Source organism: Xiphophorus maculatus, chromosome 15 (assembly GCF_002775205.1).
Source record: "Xiphophorus maculatus strain JP 163 A chromosome 15, X_maculatus-5.0-male, whole genome shotgun sequence".
Lineage (NCBI taxonomy): Eukaryota > Metazoa > Chordata > Actinopteri > Cyprinodontiformes > Poeciliidae > Xiphophorus > Xiphophorus maculatus.
In genome coordinates, this window is record NC_036457.1 from 1,429,440 (window position 1) to 1,455,728 (window position 26,289).

Below are 26,289 nucleotides of genomic sequence, written 5' to 3' on the forward strand. Positions count from 1 at the left end.
CTTATTAATTGAGAGTTTTTAGTTCAAGTCATTTTATTATTTAGATTTTAAACAAAAATGTTGAAAATCTGCCAAATGACTGAAGCTACTCCAAAAACTGATGCTTTTATTTTTTAACACTACCGGAAATACATAACTTGCACTGCAGCACTTTGACTTATCGGCTTTAGTTTTGAGCAAATTGGCAGTTAGTTGTTACTCTTGGCTCAGAAAATATGGCTTAATTCGGAAATATGACAAAAACCCACGGACTTTTACTTTGACAGGTTTTTATTATGATCTGGTCGAAGTTGTTGTTCACTCCAGAACTTAGGTTGTTTTTATTTTACATGAATACCGGGCAACAAAGCTAGTTAGCCTCCTGCTACTTGTTGTTGTTGTCATGGATGCTGATTTCCTGCTCGCCATTCAGCTTCAGGAACAGTTCGACACGGAATACCAGACTTCCCAGATCCCACCGGACTGTTTTCTGGATAATGACTTCGGACATAGCAGTAAGAAACAGAAAGTTGAGCCACATGGAGGCGGCAGCGGCGATGTTACCCGCTGGAATCCGCCGACCGCTCAGCCCGAGAGGCCGCTTAGCATCGTAGACGAGTCCTGGGAGACGCTGGACCCCAACCCGGACTTGAGATCCATGTTTCTGGAGTTCAACGACATGTTCTTCTGGGGGAAACTCAACGGAGTGGAGGTCAAGTGGAGCCCCAGAATGACTCTGTAAGACATTTTTTATTTAATCATTAGGAATAAGGCAGAAATGCCAGCATTTCTCAACACAAAATCATAGACGGATGCTTCTGATTTTCAAAGTTTGTGTTGAAGGACGTGTACGATTAATCGATTAAATTGATCGATCGATTTGATTTTTGAAATATTGGGATGTTTTGGCCGTTTGTTCAAAGTGATATAATTTAACTTTTATTTATTTGGACTTTGAATGAGAGAATATTCCTCATTAAAATGAGGAATGTTGAGCATCTTGTGAAGCTATACTTTGGTGTAAATGTTACAGGTAATACTTAATAGAAATATTTAACCTTTTAACACATCAGGATCAAATTATTATCAGCAGCAGGATGTTGAAAAGGTTGTACAAACAATTCAGAAGAAAGAACTGCAAGGACTAAGTTGGTCACAAGAGTACCTGATAACTTTTTTTCTCAAGAATACAATGTTCTCACAATTACAAGATGTTTTTTCTGGCAATTTTCATTTATTTGCTAATATTATGAGTATAATCTTGTAATCAAACAAAAATTTTCATTTCATGGCCCTTAAAGTCCAAGACATCTCCTGTTGATGAGGAGGAATGATGACTAGTCAATGGAAACACATGTAGCTGCTTGTGTCCATGAGAAGAACCACAAACCGGATCAGTGTGAGGGAGCAGTCCGGGTGGAGTCCAGCCCAGAATGAGAATGCCGGGTCCTAAAAGTGACCCCCGGTTCGCCACACACAAAACCTCAGGAGACTCATTCAGAACCACAAAATACATGTGGACAGAGCAGTCCTCCTCCCCTGACCTCAGCATGAACTTTGCTCCACAGCACTTTCCAAAACTCAGCAGCTGAACATAAAACTTCCTTTCCATGGCAATGGGAGCTAATTTCAAAACACAGAACAAGCCGAACCATTTCAGAAAATGCAAATTCATGTGGCTGGCAAAGAGCAATCCTATCTGTAACGTCAAAACAATCCTGAAACGTTTCATCTGCTTTCCGTGACTACTTTCTCTACAGCAGGGGTCCCCAAAGTGGGTCCTGGAGGGCCGGCATCCTGCATGTTTTAGTTCTCTCCCTGGTTTAACTCATCCAATGATGACTCGTTAGAGGCCTACGAAGAGCATTGACATGCTGAAAAGGTTGTTGATGCCACCAGGGAGAGAACTAAAACATGCAGGATGCCGGCCCTCCAGGACCCACTCTGGGGTCCCCTGCTCTACAGGTTGCCTCTGAGTAAGAGGTTCATATTCTGAGCAGAGAAAACAAGATTGTGATTCCCATAGGAGCAATTCTGAATATTTCTTTTAATAACAAATCAAAATATTAATCTCAAAACACACTTTTAACAAGATTATTATAAAATGGATCATTTAAATAATCCCTGGAAACAGTGTGACAATTTGCATTCTGTCAGTCAGACCTTTTATTTTATAAAATTTTCTGTAACTTGGTCATTTTTCATTTGCTCTTTTTTATTTTCTTTTAACATTTATTTTACACATTAAAATCAGATTCATTTAATGGCGAATAACCGATATTTATAGATATCATATTCCTTTCTTTTTGTAAAGTAGCAAAGAAAAATTAGGTGTTTAAGAATTTAAATTAATATTTATGCAAACGTTAATTTTCTGAATAAATAATAAGCAGTTTCCTGTTTTTTGTGTGTGTTATCTTTCTGTAGGTGTGCCGGTGTGTGTTCTTATGAAGGCCGAGGCGGACTCTGTTCGATCCGGCTCAGCGAGCCTCTGCTGAAGCTGAGGCCCAGAAAAGATCTGGTTGAGGTCAGACTTTATTGTAAAAGAAAGATTTTTATTTGTATTTTTAATATACTGATGTTGCTACCTGTTTGTTTCACAGACTCTCCTCCATGAAATGATTCACGCGCTCCTGTTTGTGACCCAGAACGATCGAGACAGAGACGGACACGGACCCGAGTTCTGCAAACACATGAACAGGATCAACAAAGCCAGTGGGACCAAAATCACTGTAGGCGTTTTTTCTTCTCCACTGACCTCTATCAGCTGATAATCCTCAGTTTGATCTGAAATTCGCTTTTCTTGTTGTCTTTTTAGATCTACCACAGCTTCCATGATGAAGTTGATGTCTACCGGCAGCACTGGTGGCGATGCAATGGGCCCTGCCAGAACCGCAAGCCTTACTTTGGGTATGTGAAGAGGGCCATGAACCGGGCCCCGTCCTCTCTGGACCCCTGGTGGGAGGACCACCGGAGGTCATGCGGTGGAACTTACATTAAGGTCAAAGAACCTGAAGGATACGGGAAAAAAAACAAGAAGACCTCAGAGAAGAAGACGGCAGGAAATGGGAAACTTTCAGAAACAGTCAAAGGTGATTTGGTTTTAACTTATCTGCAGTGTTCAGGTTTAACTTTCCAAGCAGTTCAGTTGGTTTTGATTAGGGATGATACGATTAATTGTGATTAATTGTTTGTAATAATCGTCAACTAATTTAGTAATCGATTAATTGTTAACTGGAGCATACAGACTAAAGGAAAAGGCAATTTGTTGAAAGAACAACACACTCAAAGCATTAAGGCAAAACAGTTTCAAAAAGAAATACTTTTAATTTAAGATTAAAGTCCTATATCTGTAAATATGTTCTAAACAAAACTCATGTGGCATAGTCTTAACTTCACCCGTTTTAAATTCTGTAAATAAAATTTTTAATTCGATTAATCATCAGAGTAGTCGATTAATTGTTAGAATAGTTGATTAATCATCAAAATAAGCAATTAATTGTCAGAATAATTGATTAATGGTAAAAAATAATCAATTAATTGTCAGAATATTTGAGAGAGTAACCAATTTCTACAATAACCGTTCGCTCCTGCCTTATTTTTGTTCTCAGCTTCTGGATCTCAGGACATCAGGAACGTCATCCCTTTCAGTGGGAGAGGCTTCCTGCTGGGAGGGAAGTCCCAAATCTCCTCCTCTTCCTCTCCATCAGTGCCTTCTTCGTCCAGCTCCATCTCCTCTCCAGTTCGCTTTGGCTTATCGGATCAAACCAACTCCATCTCAAACGCCCGACCCTCTTTCGGAGTAAAACCTCCTGCGAAGAGATCCGTCGGAAACACCAGAGTTTTCACCAACGTTAACGGCTCACCGGTTAAAGTTCCCAAATCTCAGGGAGAGAGGATGAAACAAGCTTCCATTCAGGATCTGTTCAACAGCGCCACCATCAGGAACTCAGGAGAAACCACAGAGACTTCCCCGTCCTCTACATCCAACTCCAGTTTGCAGCTTTCACCTCTAAAGCCAGCAGCACCTGAAGGCGGCGCTGCAACGCCGGCTCAGTCCAAGTATTTCAGCGACTCTGGCGTTCAAAATGGAGGTCAGTCGTCAAGGAAACGGTTGCGGGACGACCGAAGCAGCTCAGCCAGGATCTTTGATTTCTTTGAGAAGACATTGAGCAGCAGCTCAGCAGCAGCGAGGGAGCCAGGAAAGACGCAGACGGCGTCTGCCGCCACCTCAACATCGCTTCACAGCGGGAGCTCCTCCTCTTCTTCATCTTCCTCCTCTTCCTCCTCTTCGGTGATGATGGTCAGCTGTCCTGTCTGCCAGGCTAAAATTCAGGAGCAAAAAATTAACGAGCATCTTGATTCCTGCCTTTCTTGAATGGCTTTTAAATTAAAAACTCTGTCACAGATTTTAGGAATTTATACTGAAGAGGATACGGGCCAAAAAAAACAAAAAAAACAATTTTGACTCTAATATTAAATTGCCAGAATTCTGTCTTTATTCTCAGAATTCTGTCTTTATTCTCAGAATTCTGTCTTTATTCTCAAAATTCTGATATTTTTTCTCTCAGAATTTAGATTTTGTTTTCAGAATTTTCACTTTAATATTCTGAAATCAAGTCAGAACTTTGAGAAAATAGTCAGAAATTGGATTTTAATCTCTGAATTATGACATCTGTCTCATGAATCTGATTTTAATCTCACAATTCAGACAAATTTTTTTCACAAAATTTTGACTTTAATCTCAGAATTTTTTTCCCAGAAGATTTTGACTGCAACCTCAGAATTTTGACTTTAATGTTCTGAGATCAAAATTCTGAGAAAAAAAGTTGCAATTCTTTTTTTTTTCTTTTTGTCTTGGTGGCCCTAATCACCTTCCGTAGATTTCAGTTTCTTGTTGCCTTTCACCTTTGATACCTTTGGTTGTTTGTTGGTTCTCATCTTCTCTCCTGTAGAAATCAGTGAAGCTGAATGTTTTATGATGCTTATCAGTTCTGCAGAATCGACTCAGGTCTGAGCTCTTCAGTTTTTCTGCCTTCACAATTAGCAAATAATTGACGTTTTAAAGATGGCCGCCGTGTGCAGACCACGGAAAGCTCCCCTGAGGATTGTGGGGATTTATCTGCCCTTCACTTCCAAGCTGCGTCAGGAGAATCAGGTTTCTCTGTCGTCGGCTCTTTATTTTTGCACGTCTTCCTGTTTCCACTGCAGAGGGAAACGATCGATGATGTTTATCTCTGATATTTCTGCAGGAAATTAACAGAACAGTTCAATGCTTCACTTTGTATTTATAGTCGTTTCGTTTTTATGTGTGTTTGAAAGACGGTTCTGATGTAAAGTATTCTAAGCTTTCCATTGCCAAATAAATCATTTTATTGATTAAACTAATATTGATTTTGCTTCATTATTCATTCATTGGTCAATGTTCCAGCTATTGATCTAATCAAGTTGGTTTTAGGCTTGATTTAAAGGAACTCAATGTTTCGGCAGTTTTGCAGTTTTCTGGAAGTTTGTTCCAGATTTGTGTTGCCTAGAAGCTGAATGCTGCTTCTCCATGTTTGGATCTTTTGGATGCAGATTTGATTATTTTGACGCCTTTAACGTTTGTATTGCAGCAAATTTTGACGTATTTATTTGACAAGCTAAATCAAACTTTTTCAGTGCAACTAATAACCTACAATGAGAGTTTTAGGGCCATACTGAGAACATTTCTTAAGAATAAAGTTGTAATAATATGATTTGTCGTAATTTTATTATTTTATTCTTGTAATTTTCCTTACCCGTTTCTAATACTCCAATGTAGCAACTTTCACAAGTCATCTAATTTCAAAATTCAGTATTTTACTACTTTTTAGTACTTTTTATTTGAGTAACTTTATTATGAAGTATTTCTACTTCAACTTGAGTAAAATATCTGGATTTTCTATCCACTGAGTAAAAATCAAACATGTTTTTACTAGAAATCCACCAGAGATGCTTTCAGTGTTTTAAAAGTTTAATAAGTTTTATATTGATAGAAACTGATTTTGATTTATTTGGGCTGATTTTGATATTTTGTAATTATGTTATTTGTATAAATTATTTTCATTTTAGTCTAAAATAAAAAGATTCTACATAAATACGTTGGTGTTTGTCTGAAGGTGTCATTTTTAAATATTAAATTATCGATGTTCTGATCAGTTACTCAATATTCAAATAGATTTTTAATCAAAATTTTACTTTTTTACATCTACTTGAGTCATTTTATTATGAAGTATTTCTACTCTTAAGTAAAATTTCTGATTACTCATTGTAGCTTAAATGAATGAAGAACAGTCTTGCTGAACAAAAAGACACCTTCAGTTTTTGTTAAAGTTTTATACTGAAAGACAATTACTTTTAAAAATTTTATTTACATGAATTATTTTAATTTTGGTTTTCAAAATACCAAAATTTCCACATTAATGTTACATCTGATGATGTAATTTTTAAATATTCAATGATTGTTTTGACTCAGTACTTTTTTACCAAATACTTTTACTTGAGTAAAAACAGGTTGAAATGTCTCTGCTATTGTTTTCAGCTTCAAAGGGACGTCCAGATGGATTGTGGGCATGTTTGAGCAGAAAATGGGGCAGAATGGAAAGGTCAGAGGTCAAGGCTACGGGGGCCAGCTGTTGATCGCAGACGCTGCAGAAACAACAAGCATTGCCTCTAAATTTCAACCGTCTGTTGGCCTAATTAAACCCCCAGAAGTGTTTTCTCTCACATTTCTTACGCAGCAGTTTGTCTGATCCGTTTCCTGTTTGACAACAGGATGAAGAATCGTTTTGTGAGGAAGACGCCGTCGCTCACAGCAGCTGCCGCTCCTCTGTCCTGACCTGCTGCTGCGTGTTGACTCCCCGTGGGAGGCCGAACCGCCCCGAACCCTAGCAGCCGCCTTCCCTCCTTCCTGTCGGCCTTTTGTCTCACGCTGACAGTGATGCGTCCCAGACGAGACCCGAGTTCAGCTCAGCTGCTGCTGCAGCAGAATAATGCGGCACGCTTAGAGGCCGGAGCATCTGCAGGAGGGGGAAGACGTCCTGCAAGGAAAGCAGGCAACTTATTCTGCAGAAGCTAATGCTGTCAGAGTCCAGCTAACTTAACAAATACCTTCACAGTTTGAAGGTATTCATCTCCACAGGTGTGTTGGGGTCGTCGTTGATACAAAGAAAGGAGCAAATTTACTGCAAATCCCAGAAATGTTGATATTAATTTTATTTCCAAAAGTCAAACATTTACTTCATTGAAAATGTTCTCACAAAAACAAATACATTTCTTTGTTTGAAAATTTTAAAAATATTCTAGGAGAAAATCAGAAACTTTAAGATCAAAGTAAAAACTAAGACTTTGGATAAACCATCAAAATGTCAAAGTTTCTAAAGTCTTAATTTTCGATTTTGAGTGTTTTCTAGTAAATTTCCAAAATTTCAAATTCAAAAATGTCCTCGTTTTTTTTGTTGAGAAAATTTCTGAGCTTGATCTCAAATTTTGTAATTATATTATAGCAAATTTTTGACTTGTTTTTTCTAGAAATTTTGTATTAATCTCAAAATTCTATTTTTCTTTCTTGAAGCTTTTCAGTTTTCTAAACTCAGAAATGTCCTTTTGTCTTATAAAATGTCTGAGATTTTTTTATAACAAATTTTCAATCTGAGAAATTTCCAAGATTTTTCCACACTGTCTGAAATTGATCTGAAAATTCAGAAATTTGCTTCAATTCTAAATTCTAGAAAATTCCTGAGTTTTATCTGAAAATTTCAGATTTATTTTTCTAGTTTCTTATTTTAAAAAACTTTTTTAAACTCAAAACTGTCCATGTTTCTTTAGAACATTTCTAAGTTTGATCTCAAAATCCTAATTGCTGTCTAGCTATTGTTTTACTTTTAAGTTCAGAAGTTTCTTTGTTTTTTTTTTTTAGCACATCTTAAACTTTTTAAATTCTGAAATTTCCTTGTTTTTCCAGAAAATTTCAGAGATTAAAATCAGAACTTTTTTTTTTTTTCGGTGGCCCAAAGTCTTTTCTGTTCTGATGCCATTTTATGGGGTAAACAGACCAACTGAAATTGTCGTGGTTTTAAACAGGCAAATCCTTTCCAGCAAAGCCTTAGTGGAAATCTTTAGAGCTTTATTAGCCGGATTTGACTCAAAGCCATTGTATGTTTAGCCAGAAGGATTAACACAGCCCTGCTGGGGTTCATGGATCTTCCTTCGTTTGTCTAATAACCCTAACCCTAACCCGTTCATGATGGTGAAGGAAATGTTTTAAAAGGTAAACCTCTGGAAAAACAATGTATTGACCCTGATCTCTATTGCTGAACTCTCAGATTTGGAAGCAGGATTAAGTGGTTGAGTTGCTTTTCAAGGAAAAATATGCAGAATTCAGATTAACAGATTTATTTGAAACAACAGCCAGCATTCAGCAGGTTTTAAATACTTGAGGGGATTTTTTTAGTTCAGATCTGGGAAAGAGATTGTAACACTGCAAAACACAAAATCTTACCAAGTAATTTTGATCCAGTTGCTGCTGCAAATATCTTAGTACACTTGAAATAAGACACAACTAATTTACAAGTAAGTTTTCAGGAAGAAATATGAGCTTGTTTTAAGTAAATGAGTCTTTAATATTCATAAAGAAAGTACCAGTTCCAGTAGTTCAAAGTGTAATAAGATATTTACACTAAAAAAATGAGACCAAAAATATAAGATTTTAACCTGGAAGTGAAAAACTGAAACGTTAAACACACATTTCTTAAATTACACTGCAAATACACAAAATCTTACCAAGTATTTTTGGTCCAGTTGCTGCTGCAAATATCTTAGTACACTTGAAATAAAACAAAACTGACTTACAAATAGCTAAATATAGGGGCTTGTTTTTTTTCTCTGCCTGGTGTCTGTTTGGTTTTTTTAATGGCATGTCGTCGTTTTCCAGCACTGTACTGTGAAAAATGGCCGAGTCATTTGAGGTCTGGATCTAATCTTTGATCTGACCCAGAACAGTTTTCTTTCACCTCCATAACAGCCAAAATAAGAAGCATCCTGTAAAAACTAGTCCATGTCCTTATGTAACACCATCCAATCTGGTGATGAATAAACTTCACAGCTAATTCAAAATAAAAGTATTCAGGTAAACAGTGAGAGAAAAGCTCTCCTAAATTAAATATATCATTATTTCTTCTTTTTGTTGCTTTTTTAAAAATTTAAATATTGCAATTATATGATAATAAAATGTGTTGTAAGATAACATGAACAGACATATAACTGCAGGTATTGTTAAAGTTTCACAAGTTTTCTATTGAAACAAACTGATTTGGAAGATTTTTTATTTATTTATTTATTTATTTATTTTACTTATATAAATGATTGATTATTGTCATTTTTGTCCTTAAAATGCCTAAATTTCCACTTATCTTTAAATATTGGTCCATCTGATTATTTGTAAATGTTAAATGATTTATAATTTGATCAGTTACTCAGTACTTCAGTAGAAAATACTTTTTTACTCTTACTTGAGTGCAATTTTGGGGTACTCTGCCCACCTGTGGCGCTGTAAACAACCAATCAAAGCCAGGAGGCGGGTCTTAGTGCTGTCATGAATGCTAATAATAGTTAGCATAAACACCATGATGGCGGATAAATGTTTTCCTGTAAAGGTAAGTTTTTTCTCCCTCATTAGCACATTTAGCGGCGCATCCACGAGGATGACTGACAGCACTAAGACCCGCCTCCTGGCTCTGATTGGTTGGTTTTGTGCATTTCTTCAGTAGCCCATCTTTTCACAGATTATCTGCTCATAACAAACTGTCACAACAACATAACAGTTTTAGCAAATATGTAAAAAGCATATTTTTATATAAACGTTAAATACTGCAGCTTTAATTTGGGGAATCTGAGATTCCAGTCTTAATCTCTGTGTGTGGTAAACTTGCCCCTCTTCCTGAGGAACATGCGTGATGCTTTTGTGTTTTAGCTTCAAGGTTCTTTAAGTTGCTTTGTTGGAAGGACGCAGCAGAGCTTGGGGGTGGAAATGAGGACCGTCTCTCTCTTTTGTGCTCAAACTATTGTCTTTGACACACACACTCCTTTTCATGACCTCAAAAAAAAACACACACCATGCAGTCTGACAAGTTAGATATAATGTCTATCCAAGTCATTTCCTGCTAAAGTAAATTATCAAACAAAACAAGAAGGAAAAAAGGGGAATATTGTTGTTTCTAAGTGTTTGTAGGGAAACGCCCCGCAGCTTCTGTGTTAAAGTGACAGGAAGCGGATTTAACTACTCAGCCAAAAAAAAAAAAAAATGTTTAGCGACTTGCATAAAGCAACCAGAAGGAAATTTCAAAATAAAAGCCGCTTGGTGAAATCAATATATTGGACCGTTGATTTAATCAGTATTAAGGTTGTGTTGCTTTCTCTGATGACAAAAAATGTTCAAGGATTAGACTTTAAAGACCTTAATTTTATTTAATTCTTACCAGATTTGTAATAGTGATCACTGTACATCTTGTCATATGTGTGTGTAAAAATATCATTTTGTGAATAAAAGCTCCACTCAACCTCTTCTAGCAGCAAATTTCTGTGGTTCTTCGCAGAGCTTTTGTTGAAAAAATACCGCAGGTTCTAAATGAACTAATAAATCTGAATATTTTAGTTAAAAACTGGAAATCTATTTAAAATTAACGTCAAAGTTGAAATTTTGTTTATTAAATTTAGATTTTTGTTCCTAAAACTTGAACAATATTTGATTTTTAGAAAATTTCTGCAATTATTTTTTAAAATAAAAGTGTACATATTTTTGTCAATTTCCGTTTCAAAAGTAAAAATTTTTTATCCTTTGAAACTAAAAAAGTGCACTTCCAAAAGTAAAAAATTTATGTAGTTGAAAATGTTTGACTTTTGAAACTCAGAAATGTGCATGTTTTTGAATTTAATCTAAAAATTTCTGAGTTTTTCTTGCAAAATTTTGACTATTGAAGCTCAGAAACCTCTCTGATTTTTCTAGAAATTCATGAGTTAAATTTCAAAATTTCAGAGTTTTTCTTCCTGACAAATTTTCAACATTTGGAGTTCAGATATTTTCTCATTTTTCTAGAAATTTTCTGAGATCAATCTAAAAATTTCTTAGTTTTTTTTTTGTTTGCCGGAAATGTTCTCCTTTTTCTCTATCTGATATTGCCCTAATGCGCCGTGGTACTTCCGTAATATACTACTCATAAGCTTTCAAAATCTCCGTACTATCCCTTTAAATATTGAAAAAGGGAGATCAATTGTAGTTTAGGAGTTGGGGCTTTTAGTTTGTAGCATCACACCGGAAGTGTTACGTCACTGGTTCAGTTAACTTAACGCAGCGTCCCTCTCCGCCTCCGGCAGAGATCGCCACGACTGTTGCTCGGTGTGTTCGGCTCCGGAGACGGCTGCGCCCTCGCTCTGTTTGTTGGATTTAACAACTTACCGTTCCGTTTCAGCTTTATAAATTACCCGCCGGAACTCATTTAGTAACTCACCGGAAACATGAATGGCAAGTCAGCGAACGGTACGGCGGGGGGAATGGCCTGTATCGAGGGTCTGCCGCCGCTGCCGAAGAGCCTGAGCGGGCTGCTGAACTCGAGCGGCGGCTCGTGGAGAGAAATGGAGAGGATGTACGTGAAGAAAACGATGATCCAGGACGACCTGAGCCGAGGCAGGAATAACACCGACAGCTTGCTGGCCAGCAAGCCGGCCAACCTGGACGCTGCCCTGGCTCTCCTGCGGAAAGAAATGGTAACATTTTCAGGGAGTGTTCGTCTCCACTGAGCCCGTGTTGTTGTTTTTTCACCCGAGAGAAAAGCCGTTTAATCCCGGAGAAATCGTCCTGTTCAACAAGATTAACTCCGAAAGGAAACTCCGGTTGTTAAGCTTTATGTTGTTTCTCGTTTTCTAATAATCAGAGGCTTAATTTTGTTAGAAATATGTTAGAAATTAAACATGACCCTTTTATAAAGAGAGGGTTAGGGTTAATTTTTTAAGTAGTTTTCCTATTATAATAAACTAAATTCTTGCTAAAAACAGATCAGATTTTATTTATAACACTGAAATATCATCCTAATTTTTATATAAGGAATTTTAATGAAAAGAGGAAAAGAAGTCAAGCTAATAAAATTATTCATAGATTAAAAAAATTAGGGATACGCCGATTTTATTTACATTTCACCACCATTTCAACACCTATGGGAAACAATATTACCAGTAACCTATAAGAACAACATAAGAAATAAATATCTTTTGTTCATATTGGCCCAGTTGTATTTATCAGATCAATATGAAAAGAGAAAAAATAATCTAACTAATAAAGTTCATAAATAAAAAATATTTGGAATGCACTAATTAGAACATTTTGCTGATATTGATATAACGTTTATGGCCGATAACCGATATTTACCAACAATATGTATAATTCACTTCCATTTCAAACTATTAGTTTCCATTTCAAACTAGAAATGGAAATACCATTCCATTTCCAGCAGCAAGATAAAAATAAATATCTGTTGTTCATGTTCATTTGTCCTGATATATTAAAAAATTACTAATATCGGCCGATGTAAGTTTGTGTATATTGTGCATCCCTAAAAAAAAAATCTAAATAAAAGATGACTCCAAATTGAGAAAAAAGCCCATGAGTGGAGATAAAAAGAAAAATAAGTAGCCAAGTATAGATAAAACAAACATATTGTAGAAAAGATTAAAACAATAAAAACTCTTATTTTGAAAATAATAATGCAGGACAGCACAGTTACAAATGATATACATAAAAATAGACATTTTTAACGTCTCATGAACTTAACAAACTTTGTACAATATGAAAGTTTACCTTGCGGATTGCTAGCACTGACAGAAAACAGCGCAGCCCAATTTCAGATTTAAATATTGAACATTACACTTTAAAATCTACTTTAGTGGAAGCCAGAGCAACACTTATCCATAAAGTGTGAAGTACAAAAAAATAAGAGGACCAAGTACACACCCTTGAGGAACCCCGTTACGGCAATGATTGACAAAGTCGTCAACTGCTGATAATCATTCACCATCTTTGCAAAAGCCGTTTCTGTTCAATGTTTTACCTGAATAAAAAACTCCAACGTTAAAGGTTCAAGTAAATCATTAAATGTTACTTTAAAACCTGAGTCATGACCACTTTCTCAAAAAATACTAAAAGAAACGTGAGGTGAAGAATGAGCGTATCGTTCAGTAGGGAGCAAGGTTATTACAGTTAACTAAAACAAACAAAATAACAAAAACTGAGAAAACATTTACCTGAAATAAAATAAAAATGTTAATTAATGGGGGGAAACTATAAAGTTGTAGTTTAAAATTAGTTTTCTAACTAGAACTATGTTGTGCATTTATAGAACTAACTAAAATGTACTGAAATTCGTTGGGTTTTTTGGCTGTTCACATACATTTTCTGCAAATTACGGCACTTATTCTTATCTGCAGAAGTCAGATAAGTTGTTTTTCAGTATTTTTTGAAAATAGTGTCTTCTGTTTATTATTCATTACCCAATTAGTGTATATGCAACATTAAATACTTTCACCTTTTTCATTTCTTCACCTAAAAATTAACCAAAGTATGAAAAAAGTAATATATAGCTAACAAAAACTAGCAAACACACTCTTAAAACTAAACTATAATTAAAAATCCAAATACGGGCGTGCCGTGGTGGCGTAGCGGTTAGCGCGACCCGTATTTGGAGGCCTTGAGTCCTCGACGCGGCCGTCGCAGGTTCGACTCCCGGACCCGACGACATTTGCCGCATGTCTTCCCCGTTTCCTGTCAGCCTACTTTCATATAAGGGACACTAGAGCCCACACAAGACCCCCTGGTGGGGTAAAAAAAAAAAAAAAAAAATCCAAATACAACCCTGGTAGGGATTCGGGAACTTCCAGTAAACAAACACCTGACAGGTTTTTACAGAAACTCGTCCACTCCTTTCCCAGAGGCAGGAATATTTATGCCAAACATCTGCTGCAACAATGACCCATTTCTCTAACAATAACAAGATAAAAAATGCTGAAAATCTTATTTTTTTGTATTGCAGCAGCAAATTTCCCTGCTTAAATTGATTTGTTTTGCAGCTGCCCGTCTTTTGCTAAACGTTTGAAGTTCACAGAGATTAATAACACGGTAGTTGTTCTATATTTTAAAGCCACATGTGTGTTTGTGGCGGTGAAAACAATGCAGAGTTGCTGCGGCTCCACAGTGAAATGTCTTTTTCTGGAAAACAGTATGGAGGTCAGATGACTGAATCATTATTTCCTCCAGTGGATAATCTGATTTTCAGCTCTATGTTGTCCATTTGCACAACCATAAAAACCACTGCAAATGAAAAATGAAATAAATTTCAGAAAATATTTCAAATGACTGTAAATTAATTATAAGCTAAATTCCCACTACATGCCTCGGTAAATTAAAATAATGAATGCTGATGTTGAAAATGGCTTGAAGTCACTGCATTAAATGGTTATTTGTGTTTTTACAGAAGGTTTCTGCAGTTTTTAGTTTTTAAGTATTTAAAACTGTTTTAGTGAAAAACAAAAACATGGTAATGTTGGAGCTTCATTTAAAGTTATTATGCAGTGTGGAGAAATGTTGAATATGAAGGATTTTCCAGGTTTGGATGTTTCTATGCATCCATTTGTTCTGCTGCTCATCTCTATGTCCGTCCATCCGCCCACTACTTCCTGTTCATTAATGATGAACTTCCTGTTATTTAATCGGGTCACTGGTTGTTTAGTGAATCCAGACAGCAGAACCTGTTGCATGGTTTTAGTTTTTATCAACATTTCATCAGAAGCAGCTCAGATTTCATCTTCAGCGTCGTCGTATTCCCCTCATGCATCCTGAAGCTTCCTTTTCCTGATCTGTCGTTAATGGCCGCCTGTGCACTGCGCCCCCTGTAGGTGGGTCTGCGTCAGCAGGACATGTCGCTGCTGTGCCAGCTCTGGTCCCTGCATGAGTCCATCCAGGAGTACAAGGGCAGCTGCCACGACCTGAGCGCCGCCTCCAGCCTCAGCATGATGGAGAACGGCTACTTCGACGAGGACGATGAGTTCTACGCGGAGCCCGGAGCCACGCCCACTGGCGACCACCCCGGCGCTGAGGAGGCGTCACCATTGGTGACGGCGGCCAAAAACGGCAAGGACAGCTGGGAGTCCTTCAACGTCGCCATCTGAGGCCTCGATCTGCGCGGTTTTTCTGCAGACGGATCCATGTTTTTTAGGGGGCGGAGCTAAGCTGTGAGAAGAGAGTGGCTGGTTGCCGACGGCAACGGACTGCCAAAGAGGAATCCTGTCCGTCTGCAGAGCTGAGATCACCTGGACTCCTTTACTCTGCTGCCAGTCACTCTTACTTTCTTTTTCTTTTTTAGACATAATCAAAATATATGAACAAAGTTTTATTATTTATTACGTAATATAAATAACAAAGTATTCTTTTTTTTTAATTATTATTATTATTCTTTTTGCTCTCTTTGGAAGTTTTGTACAGAAGGTACAAGCAGAAAAGTTGGACTTCAAACCTGGAGGGTGGGATTTTTATTTTATTTTAAAGGTATTTCCGACTCTTCGGTAACAGGAAGAAGAACTTTAAATCGGTAAAATGTTTTTCAGGTGAGATCCTCCTTCCAGTAAACGGAGCAGAGCTGGTTTCCTGTACAGGGAGGATTCGTGCAGCATTTTATGGTCAGCGTAGCGTCCGTTCTCTGCAGTTACAACCAGCCTTTTCTGAGCAGAACTTCACTCAAAACTTTAAAAGAAAATCTGTAATCGTGTTTCTGTTTTCACGTTCAAGCTGCAATGTTTGCATATTCCTAAAACGTGCTGTTCGGTGGGAAATCAGAGCAGAATTAGCAGAAATGAACTTTTCTTTGTGGCCTTGCTATTTGAACAGCTGCATTGTATTTCATGTATCTACATCAAGCTAAACGTCTTTTTCATTCTGGAAGTGTAGGGAAAGGTTTAGAGCTGGGCGATGAATCAGTTTGATCATTTTTGAGGATTAAATTCTTGGAAAATTCTGGATTTTTCTCCTCCAATTCACTCATCAGGTTTCCATAATTCAGAGTGACATCAGGGCGGCCATCTTTGTTTGTTTACAGGTTATATTTATTTTTGCTTTGAATTTAGTTCAACTGTATGATAAAATATCAGGATCAAGCTTCAATTTATTTGTTTTTAATTAACCGAGTCGTATTACAGTAGAGTTTGAAATAATACAACAATAAAGTTGGAATTTTATGTTAAATTTGAATTAAAGATGAGCATTTTGTGAGCTTATAAATTATTAACAGTAGTAGGATTTGAAACAATCAAATCCTGGTAGCTCTGAAGCTTTTCCTCATTAAAACAACTTTTTTAATTTTAAGATGTTTTTTTTTTTATGAAATTGTGTCCTTTTTTCTTCTAATATGATTACATTCTCATAAATAAACATTTCTAAACGCTGTCTTACACCTCAGAAACTGGATAGTTGAAAATTTCTGTAAGTGAGCAAAACAACAAAATTGATTGAAATCGGATCTGGGATGAAAAAACTTAGACTGGATCTTTAAGCCATATCGCCCAGCTCTGAGACGGAGGGACTTTATATTAACAAAGTTTTAATTCATGGGAAATTTCTGCCTCATTTCAGATGTAAATGTTTGTCAACAAACACATTCTGGACTGATTTGCTTGGTCTTCCTTCATCTGTAGCGCGTAACATCGCAGTTCTTCCAGGTCGGGCGGCCATTTTGTTTTCTTATCCGTCTTAGACCAATGGCGGTCCTGCTCTCTGCATTGTATTTAGTTAAAGGTGCTGAATGAATGATCTCATCTAAAGAATGTTTTTAAAGTTACTCTGCAGTCAAACAAGCAGTTTTCTCTTCACAAACACTAAATTTATGACTATATAGTCAAAAATAAGATGTATTAAATCATATTTCTGTTTTGTTTTTTATGGCTGCTGGTCATTTCACCTCAAAGCCATTTCATTACCTGTCAGTTTTTGTCATTTCATGCTGGAAAATGACTGTAGGTCAGTTCATATCAAGTCATTTTGCATTTATTTACCTGCAAAGAAATGAGTTTTATCAACTCCAATCAATAATTTAAAACATTTTAGCATTTTAAATCTCTGTCTTCCTTATCATTGTTAGAAAACTTCAAAATGGCTGCCACTTGTTAAAGTCTAATTTTTTTTTTGAGCTTCTGCAAAAATCTAGATTTTTTTAATCTTTATCATGTAATAAACTGAATGTTTGGTTCTTTGATTGTTTTTGTACCAACAATCTGAACTTTCTTTAGATTTCCCCATAGATGTTGTTTTTTCTGTTGGGTCTCATCACAGCTGGTGCCTTTGTAAAGCTGCAGCTTCCTGTTTGAGGTGACTGGAAAGTGAACCGCTGGCCGTTGATTTGGATTGTATGATGGCGTATCGCCATGACATTTCTTTTTGTTTTCATTTCCAGTTTCAGAATAAGGTCAAAGAGGTTTATGATACATTTAGAAAATAAAGTCAAAAGGTAAGTTTTGAGAAAATTGTCAACAACGTTTCATAATTGACACCATAATTCTGTCTGAGCAGCTGCTTTACTTTATCTGTATGAAAATGTATTTCAAAAAGATTTTCTTGGCTTTTTATCTTTATTTTTAACATTTTGATTTTTTTTCTTTATATTTTTCAACTTATCCTTTACATTTGAATTTTTCTCTTGACATTGTAGTTTTTTTTTCTTTTACATTTAAACTTTTTTGTCAACATTTTTCTCTTACTTGACATTTTGTCCTGTTTTCTTGACTTTTTTTTCATGGTTAGACAATATTTTTGTTTTCTTAATGTCTTTTTGTTGTTTTTTTACACTTTTTAAAATATTTTTTCTGCCAGCAGTAACTCAACATTTTGTCCGTTTTCTCCCCTTCGTTTAAACATTTTTTCAGTTTTCCTTCTGAATACTTTTCCTCTACACTTTGACTTTTCTACCAACTCTTTTCTCATCTGTTTTACTCTAATCATCAAAGAAATGGGACCATAATACTCCATCACAGTGACTGCTTGGTCTGTGTTTTGGGTTTTAAAGCTGCTCCATGTAGAATTAAGAAGTCCAACTAATCAAATTAAAATTTATATTTTTATTTTATTTGAGATTATCCTACTGCAAAACAGATAGATTGTGGCTCAACTATAACAGAATAAATGGTTTCAAATTTGTGCATAATATCATTTTTGATGCTCATAAGTTTTCTGAACACATAAAAGCTGAAACGGAGACGTTTAAAACAGATTTTAATCCTCTACATGTGGCAGCTTTAACTTGTCGCCGTCTCGTCATGCAGACAGGAAGCTGAGCTGTTCACCTCTCACTTCGGGTCATTTGAAGTATTTATTACGCACTAACACTGCGCTCTTTGTACAAAAAAATCATAAACTGAATACCAGCTTACTGCTCTAACAGCTGAAATATTTCCCTTTTTAAAAATAATGGATGTTGATATTGGAAATGTTTTCTCAGGGTTTTCAGATGCCTGGGTAAAAATGTAACAACCACACAGAATGGATTTGTTTTTGAATGTTACATGCATTATAGTAAAGAAGCAAAAGCCTTATTATTATTCTTCTCTTGATAATTTGGACCAAAGTGGACTCCGTTGACCAGAATGCAATGCGGCCTCTGACGTGTAGAAACTTAAGTGACAGGTACTTTTTCAGACATCGCCTTCAGGGAGGAATTTGACTCGTTACAACTGAGAAATCTGTTTTCATGCAACAAAAATCAGAAAAACACGTTAAACGTTTACCACAGTGGTGTCCAAATGTCTTCCCTGGTAAATTTCAACTACAAAATTCATTAAATTAAAAATATTAAATTTGTTCATTTGGATTTTTGTTGTTTTTATTCAACAATAAGTTACATTTTTATGAAATCTGTTTATCATTAGAGATTCAAATCACAAAAGGGGCTTTGGATTGTTGCATTATTAAAACAAAAATGTACAATTCCCTCATTTCTGGGGTCATTAAGTGTTTTCTACTTTATTGATTTTTTTTTTTTTACCACTCTTGTGGTTAAAATCTTTTAAGGGCCATAATTGGCCCCTGGGCCACACTTTGGACCCCACTGGGCTACTATTATTTTAAATCTGTTGAGATAAATCAATGGTGCAAACTGGAATGTGAAGGTTCTGTTTATTCCTCTGGTTCTGTACCACAGCACTGTTACTTGGACTGTTGTATCAGTTATACTTACTGTACTCATACATTTAATAAAGTCATTCCATGGTTTTCAGGTCTGATGTGATGGTTTCTGCTGGGCCAGGCTAAAAAAAGGCTCACAGTGGCAGCAGCCCAGGGCGTCTAGTTTGGGGGCTGGCAATATGTATATTTTTTCTTAATAAGTAGTAAATTATATATTATTTTGCTGCTGGTAAAAAGCCCAGGATAAACCCAGGCCAAGGGACCAGATGGCATTTATAGGGATTAGAAATGGAGTCGGAGGATGCCAAGAATCAGCATTTGGGTTGTTAGAATAATCAAAAACCTCCAACATCAAACTTCACATCAAATATTACTGGAAGATGCAGACCCATCTCGCAGTAAATTATGTAAAAACTTGTTGGTATTTATTCATTTTTGCTGATTTTAAAGCAATAATGCAAAATTTACATCTTGAATGTTTTTGTCTGGGTTTTTACTGCTTCTAAAAACAAATCAAGTGCTTAAAACAAACAAACAAAAACACCAACCTGTTTGTTTTTGGCAATAAGTCAATGTTTTTTGGTGTCAGGAAAATTATGGAGCTAAATTGGGGCCATAAAGTTTGTTCAAAAGAAAAAAACAATTGAAAATGGAAAATGAAAAAAGAAAAGTTTTAAACAGAAAAATAATTTTGAAACCAAAAAAGAATCTTTAATCTGAAAATAATTTAGAATTTTTTTTTCCAGTTTCACACCTTTATTTTTCTTCTTTTGAACAAACTTTATGGCCCCAATTTAGTTCTATAGAAAATGAGCAGTTTCAGAAACCTCTTGATTAATAAGTGGCATTCGACAGGCATTGCACCGTTACCTAGCAACCACTGCAGAGTTCCGCCCATCACCTAGCAACCCACATTGAGCCTCAGCACGTTTAGTCAGCTGGTTTTAAAACTATATGTGCTGTACAATGGCTGCTGGAAAAGATAAGTGTTCTGTTGTCCACTTACCATCTAGACACCACTTGCTTGCTGGTTGAGCAGGAGGCTCCACTTCTGCTTTTCAAAGTTGTATTAATCTACATTTGTTTGCAGCCATTTTTACATAAAATCTTCTTGTCTAAGAATTATTTTGAGCAAACAATATTCATAGACCGATCCTAACCTGTTCAAGCAGATCACCTTTAATAACACAAACATGGATTCACTTTAAGTATTAGGTTTTTAACTCATTTGGTTTATTGAACTTGCGACCTTTTTCTTCCCAAAATGTCAACCAGCCTCAGTAAAGCTGCAGCTTCTCTCTCTGCTCTGCTGCTGCTCCACTTCTCAGATGCATCTGACTTGCATGTAAATGCTCCAATCTGCATTTTGGTCTGGAGAAGCCGGTGTGCTCCTGCATTTTCAGTGCAATTGATCATGAATGCAGCAGGAGGCTTTGATGGAGCAGCTTCTGCTGCTGGGAGGCTCAAAGGAAAAAAACTGTTTACATTTTCATGCTGCTTAAATCCTCTGAAGTGATGAATAACTGGGCCATGCAGGACTCATTTCAGTTCTAAAAAATAAAAGCATTCCTTTGCATCCGTTTATTTGGAAGCTGTGATCTCTCTATCTGCAGTCTGTTTGACCATCTGCTAGCAGATTACCATAATCTTGAGTGAGAGAGTAAATCCAAGGTGCTCCTCACTCTCTCCAGTGGATTAACAAATCAGCTGGTTGGAACAGCAGAAAGCTTCTTCTTCTTCAGAATACACACTTGAAAGTACATTTTGCAGCGAGTTAGCTGCTGATTCTGCTTTATATGACAGGAGTATTTTAAAAACGAGTACATTTCCCCTAAAAAAGTCATTGAAATTTCTGAGTTTCAAAAGTGGAAAATTCGCTAAAAAAAATAAAAAATCTTAAAATTTGAGATTAATTTCAGAAATTTCCTAGAAAAATCTCAGAAGTTTCTGGGTTTGAAAAGTCAAAAAAAAAAAAAAAAAAAAAAAAAATTTTACATTAATTTCTAGAAAGAATTTTAATATTTCTGAGTATGAAAAGTTATAATGTTGCTAGAAAGTTTTTTGAAATCTTTAGATTAAATCTCCAAATTTTCTTAAAATAAATAAGAAAATTTCATAGCTTGAAAAGTCAAAAATTGGCTAGAAAACAAACTTTTCTATGAAAAAACATGAAAATTTATTGAGTTTCAAAAGATCAAAATTGTTTAATTTTTTTTCTGACATCCATTTTTTAACTTTCTAGAAAAAATAAATCTGACAATTTAGATGGAATCATCCATCAAGCAGTTCAACCAAGGCGTTTATCCTTACTGTGTCGCTAACAGATTCGGTCCAAGTGATGAGAATTAAGCGGATACTTGGCGCTCCCCAAAAGCACCAACTGGTGTGGTAAAAGAAATTCTATTTAAAATAATAATTTTACAAGCTAAATGCTACAACACATGAAAAACAATCTCTGCTGTTTTTATAGCTGGTACACAAATAATAGGCCAAGTCCTTCCTGCCGTTGGGAAAATATAAGATATGAAACTTTTCAACTTGTTTACTGTAAATTTAGCGCTTATCAGTTGATGTTACTTTCAAATAGTTAAATTATTATGGGACATTTAAATATCACTAGCACAATAACACCAGTAAACAAGGCTATTGGTGTTATTATGCCTCCACGTGTAGAGTAGCTTTGGAATGATGCAGCATCTGGTCATGTTGCCGTAGAAATATGCTTAGGGACCCAAAAAGTCTTGGGTCGGCCCTGGAAGCTGATGCCTATCTCCAGCGTGATGCGGGGTTCGCCCTAAACAGTTAGCATGGGGACTGAAATACAGAGAAAAACTTTCAACAAGACCTTGAAGCAGCAGCAGCAGGTGATGAACTCGGTGATTAACCCGGTTGTCTGGGTGTTTACACGCATTACGCGAGTCAGACAGGAAGGCATCTCACCGCTAATCCAGAGGAATGTGCAGCTCGCTGCATGACTCCAGTCCAGACAGACTAGTGAAATTACAACCTCGGGGTTTGTTAGCGTCATTCCTGGAGAGTGGCTCAGGAACTGGAGCGCCTCAAACAGTAACCTGGAGAACAAGATGGCTGTGTGTTTTTACTTACTGCGAAATAAAATTACCAAAATCTTAGCTTGTTGTTCACCCTTAAAAACATCTTTTAATAAGCTTTAAAAAATTTTTTTATTAATAAATAACTAATGTTCTGGACTGTTAAAAGAAAGCACAAAGCATAAACTGCAAAAGCACAAAATCTTACCAAAAAATGTTGGTATAGTTTCTAGAGAAAATATTTTAATACACCTGAAATGAGACTAAACTAACTTAAATAGAATAGAATATACTTTATACAATACAAATAATAATCCATGTTATTTATAAACCCTTTATCTCCAATTGTAGCTGTATATTTACAAATCTCTCTCTCTATATACAGATATACATACACACATATATATATAAATATATATATATATATACATATATATATATATAGATATACATACACACATATATATATAAATATATATATATATACATATATATATATAGATATACATACACACATATATATATATATATATATATATACATATATATATATATATATATATATATATATATATAGATATACATACACACACATATATATATATATATATACAATTGTAGTTGAATATTTCCAAATATAGCCATATGCAATGTAAAGTTTATAAAAGTTATTTTTATTACTTATTATTAAAATTAACTTTTCACCAAGATATATGAGCTTGTTTTACGTTAATCATTTCTTAAAATTGGTGAAAACGTATTTGTTCCACTGGCAGATTATTTCACTTATCACAAAACAGTTTTCCTAAATTACATAATCTGCCAACGGAACTAGAACTGGGTTGCTAGGTGACAGGCTGGGTTTGGCTGGTGTTGCTAGGTAACAGGATTAGTGGAATTAGAACTTTTTCATCAACATTAAGGTATTACCGAGTTAAAACAAGCTGCTATATCTTACTGAAAAGTTGTTTGTAAGTTAGTTTTGCCTCATTTCAAGTGTAACTAAGATATATTTGCACTATAAAAATACTTGGTAAGATTTTTTGGTTTTGCAGTGTTAGAACATTATACAAATCGAACCCAACCTCATGATCATAAGTTTGGTATCAATAGATTCAGATCAGCTTTATTTTGATAAATTTACATAGTTACAAAAAAAATGAAGCCAAATAAAAAGCTGTTATACAAACCAATAATTTACCCCAAAAAGAAAACAGTAGCTTTCTAAAGCGGGTAATCCATCTCTGAGTTAACAGATATTCCAGTCTGAAGATGGTAAAGACAATAATTAGGATGTCCAGATGTCCTGGATGCTCCATTGGAGTTTCCTGCAGCTCTGAGCGGTCAGAGTTTCTGACAGCAGGCCGAAGCAAACGGCCAGCAGGGACAGACGCCTGCTGCAGTTCAGGACCACTGCGAACAACAACATCAGAAAAAACAAGCAAAAGAAGAAGTGAAAAACGAAAATGACAGCATCCTCTCACTAGGGATCCAATTAATTAATTGGCTTATGATTAATTGTCACCTAATAGTTTATTAGATTAAAATGAGTGCTAATCAGAGTTGGGTAGTAACTAGTTACATTTACTTACTTGAGAAGCATTTTTGAAAAAAATTACTTTTAGGAGTATTTTACTATGTTATATTTTTACTTTTACTTGAGTAATTTTATTATGAAGTATTTCTACTCTTGCCTGAGTAAAATATCTGAATTTTCTACCCACTGAATGAAACACAACCAAATTTTAACCAAAGATTCTCCAGACACAGACCTGCTGTTTTTGAAAAATGTAGCCCTTTGTGTTATGAAAAGATGGTCGACTCTATTGCTACAAATGGCCGCTTATCAATTAATCGTTAGTCAATAGACAAGATCAATCAACTTTAGATTATCTAATTGATAACTTGCATTCCTAATATAGATAAAAAGAGGCAATACAAGCAAAGCAGAGGAGAAAACTCAGGTTTGTAAGAATAATAAATAAACTGTTAGTCGATCAATGAGCTGAATTAACTTTAGATTAAGTCGTTAATCGAGCCCCGCTTCTCACCTCTGATGGCCTGTGAGTTGGAGGTGAGCACGAACAGCTTGATGAGGCTCAGGCAGAGCGGGGAGTAGTCGTGCTCCCAGATGACGGTCGGGATGAGGAGGACTTTACCGTAGCAGGACAGCAGCAGCGCTCTGAGCAGCAGGTGGAGCTCGGCGCTCCGTCCCTGCAGACGGGACTCCCACAGCCAGAGGAACGACAGCACGCCGCTGCAGAACGCCGCCAGCTCTGCGGACCCGTTACCAGGAACAGGAGGAACATGTTGGGAATTAAACAATTTACATGATTAACCATAACAATTGCACAAATTGAAGTTACAAACATAAATTTCATTTCTTAAATTTAATGGAAAGTTGCGTTTTTTCAACACTAGAGTATCGATAAAGATTTGTGAACATTTGTAATTGAAACGCAGCCACTGAAGGTTTACCATCAACACACAAACATCAGTATTTATTGAATATTTTGAGCAACAAACAAAAATCCTCTTATGTATAATCATCTCACCCAGGGCAGCTAATCCAAACTTGCCATAAAACTCCCATTCCTTGGTGTAACGGATGATGTCGGCCGGGTCGCTGCTCTGCTCGGAGCCGTGGAGCGCGGACCACCGGAGGTAGGCTTCACACAGCAGGCAGAACACACACAGCTTCCAGTGGATCTGTGGAACAGCCGAGTGGGAAGCAGTGGGTACAAAAGGAGAGAAAAGACTACTCCCAGTTCACAAGAAAAAGTATCACTAGCTGTGTTTTCAATTAATCACAAAATACCACAAATTCCTAATAAACTTTAAATAAAAAAGGTTTTGCGCTAGGATGAGGTGGTTGTTCAGCCAAATCGAACTCATTAATCGATCCCCACAGCTATTAGTCACCTGAGTAATAGCTGAATGTTACTACTGGCAAAAACGCCAATGAAGACCACAAGAAGTGATCGGAGGATGGTGGTTTGTTTTTGTTTTGACTTTTCTCTTGAACAAGCTTGTGTGTGATTTTAATTTCATTTCTTATTTAATGGAAGCACTGCTTCATTTGCAGCTATCTCAGTGTGGCTGAACACAAATGCAAGTCACACTTTGTAAAAGTAAATAAATTGTAAGAATGAACTATTTTACTTCCTCTTTGCAATAATTAACTACTTATTGTTTTTTCCTACCACTTAAAATCCCAGTCAAATACAATAAATGCTACACCTGCAACAGAAAGTAAAAACCTTTCATCGGTTTGAATACGTTTACAATGCAGTGTGATACAAATATCCAGTTACAAAGTTTTGACCTTTAATGTTTATGAATTTTAATAAACAAAGATTACTTACATTTAAGCTCGTGTTGAATAAAATGTGTCTGAAAGCTTGTGCTTTGCACAAAATAGCATCAATGAAGATAATTACTGGATCATATTCAATATATTTATCCACTGGCTTCTGACAGGAATCCTGGAGGAAAGAAAAACAGAGAAACAACAGCAGACGATTAAAGACGACTTAGCTTTTCTTTATAAACAGTCAGGACTATTTAGCTGGATCAGTAATTTATTATTTACCGATGTTAATATAGTTTTGCAAAGTAGTAAGTTGACGTGTTTTACATTCTTGAGACTTTTGCTATGTTGATCTCACATAGCAAAATTCCATCTGACGGCTAAAATAAATATAAAAAACAATAATAAAAATAGACGCACGCATATTGTTATCTTCAGAATCCCGTTGCTGTAATCCCTGTGAAGCTCCGCTGCCTTTTCGTTGCACTCAACACATCTGTAAAACGCTCCTTTCCCCATTCTTACATTTGTCCACAGCTAGGAAGAGCAAACTAGCGTTCGAAATAAGGTAACCGGAAGAGAAACGGAACTGTACACATTTGACTCCAAAATAAAAGCTCCAAATTCGAAACTATACTTTAAGGGAAATTGAAGCGTCGTTCAGTTAAAATGTCATTTGATACGCAAGCAGACCACAGATGGGCATGTTGATGGTTTATTTG

The 26,289-nt window shown here is 36.0% G+C and overlaps 3 protein-coding genes across 3 annotated transcripts; 2 read left to right on the forward strand and 1 right to left on the reverse strand.

Moving 5' to 3' along the window:
- Nucleotides 1-149: 149 nt before the first annotated feature.
- Nucleotides 150-5,367, forward strand: sprtn (SprT-like N-terminal domain). Its single transcript, XM_023347261.1, has 5 exons — nucleotides 150-717; nucleotides 2,407-2,506; nucleotides 2,583-2,711; nucleotides 2,798-3,071; nucleotides 3,591-5,367. The coding sequence occupies exons 1-5, from the start codon at nucleotides 383-385 to the stop codon at nucleotides 4,355-4,357; spliced, it is 1,605 nt and encodes a 534-aa protein (XP_023203029.1). The 5' UTR covers nucleotides 150-382; the 3' UTR covers nucleotides 4,358-5,367.
- A 5,982-nt stretch (nucleotides 5,368-11,349) lies between these two features.
- Nucleotides 11,350-17,691, forward strand: fam89a (family with sequence similarity 89 member A). The gene is made up of 2 exons (XM_023347206.1): nucleotides 11,350-11,760; nucleotides 14,938-17,691. The coding sequence occupies exons 1-2, from the start codon at nucleotides 11,512-11,514 to the stop codon at nucleotides 15,208-15,210; spliced, it is 522 nt and encodes a 173-aa protein (XP_023202974.1). The 5' UTR covers nucleotides 11,350-11,511; the 3' UTR covers nucleotides 15,211-17,691.
- Nucleotides 17,692-23,253: 5,562 nt separating this feature from the next.
- Nucleotides 23,254-26,140, reverse strand: arv1 (ARV1 homolog, fatty acid homeostasis modulator). Its single transcript, XM_005803430.3, has 5 exons — nucleotides 25,988-26,140; nucleotides 25,623-25,742; nucleotides 24,813-24,966; nucleotides 24,309-24,533; nucleotides 23,254-23,670 (listed from the first exon to the last, which is right to left on the reverse strand). Exons 1-5 carry the CDS (start codon nucleotides 26,084-26,086, stop codon nucleotides 23,546-23,548), a joined length of 723 nt encoding a protein of 240 aa, XP_005803487.1. The 5' UTR covers nucleotides 26,087-26,140; the 3' UTR covers nucleotides 23,254-23,545.
- Between the last annotated feature and the right edge of the window lie 149 nt (nucleotides 26,141-26,289).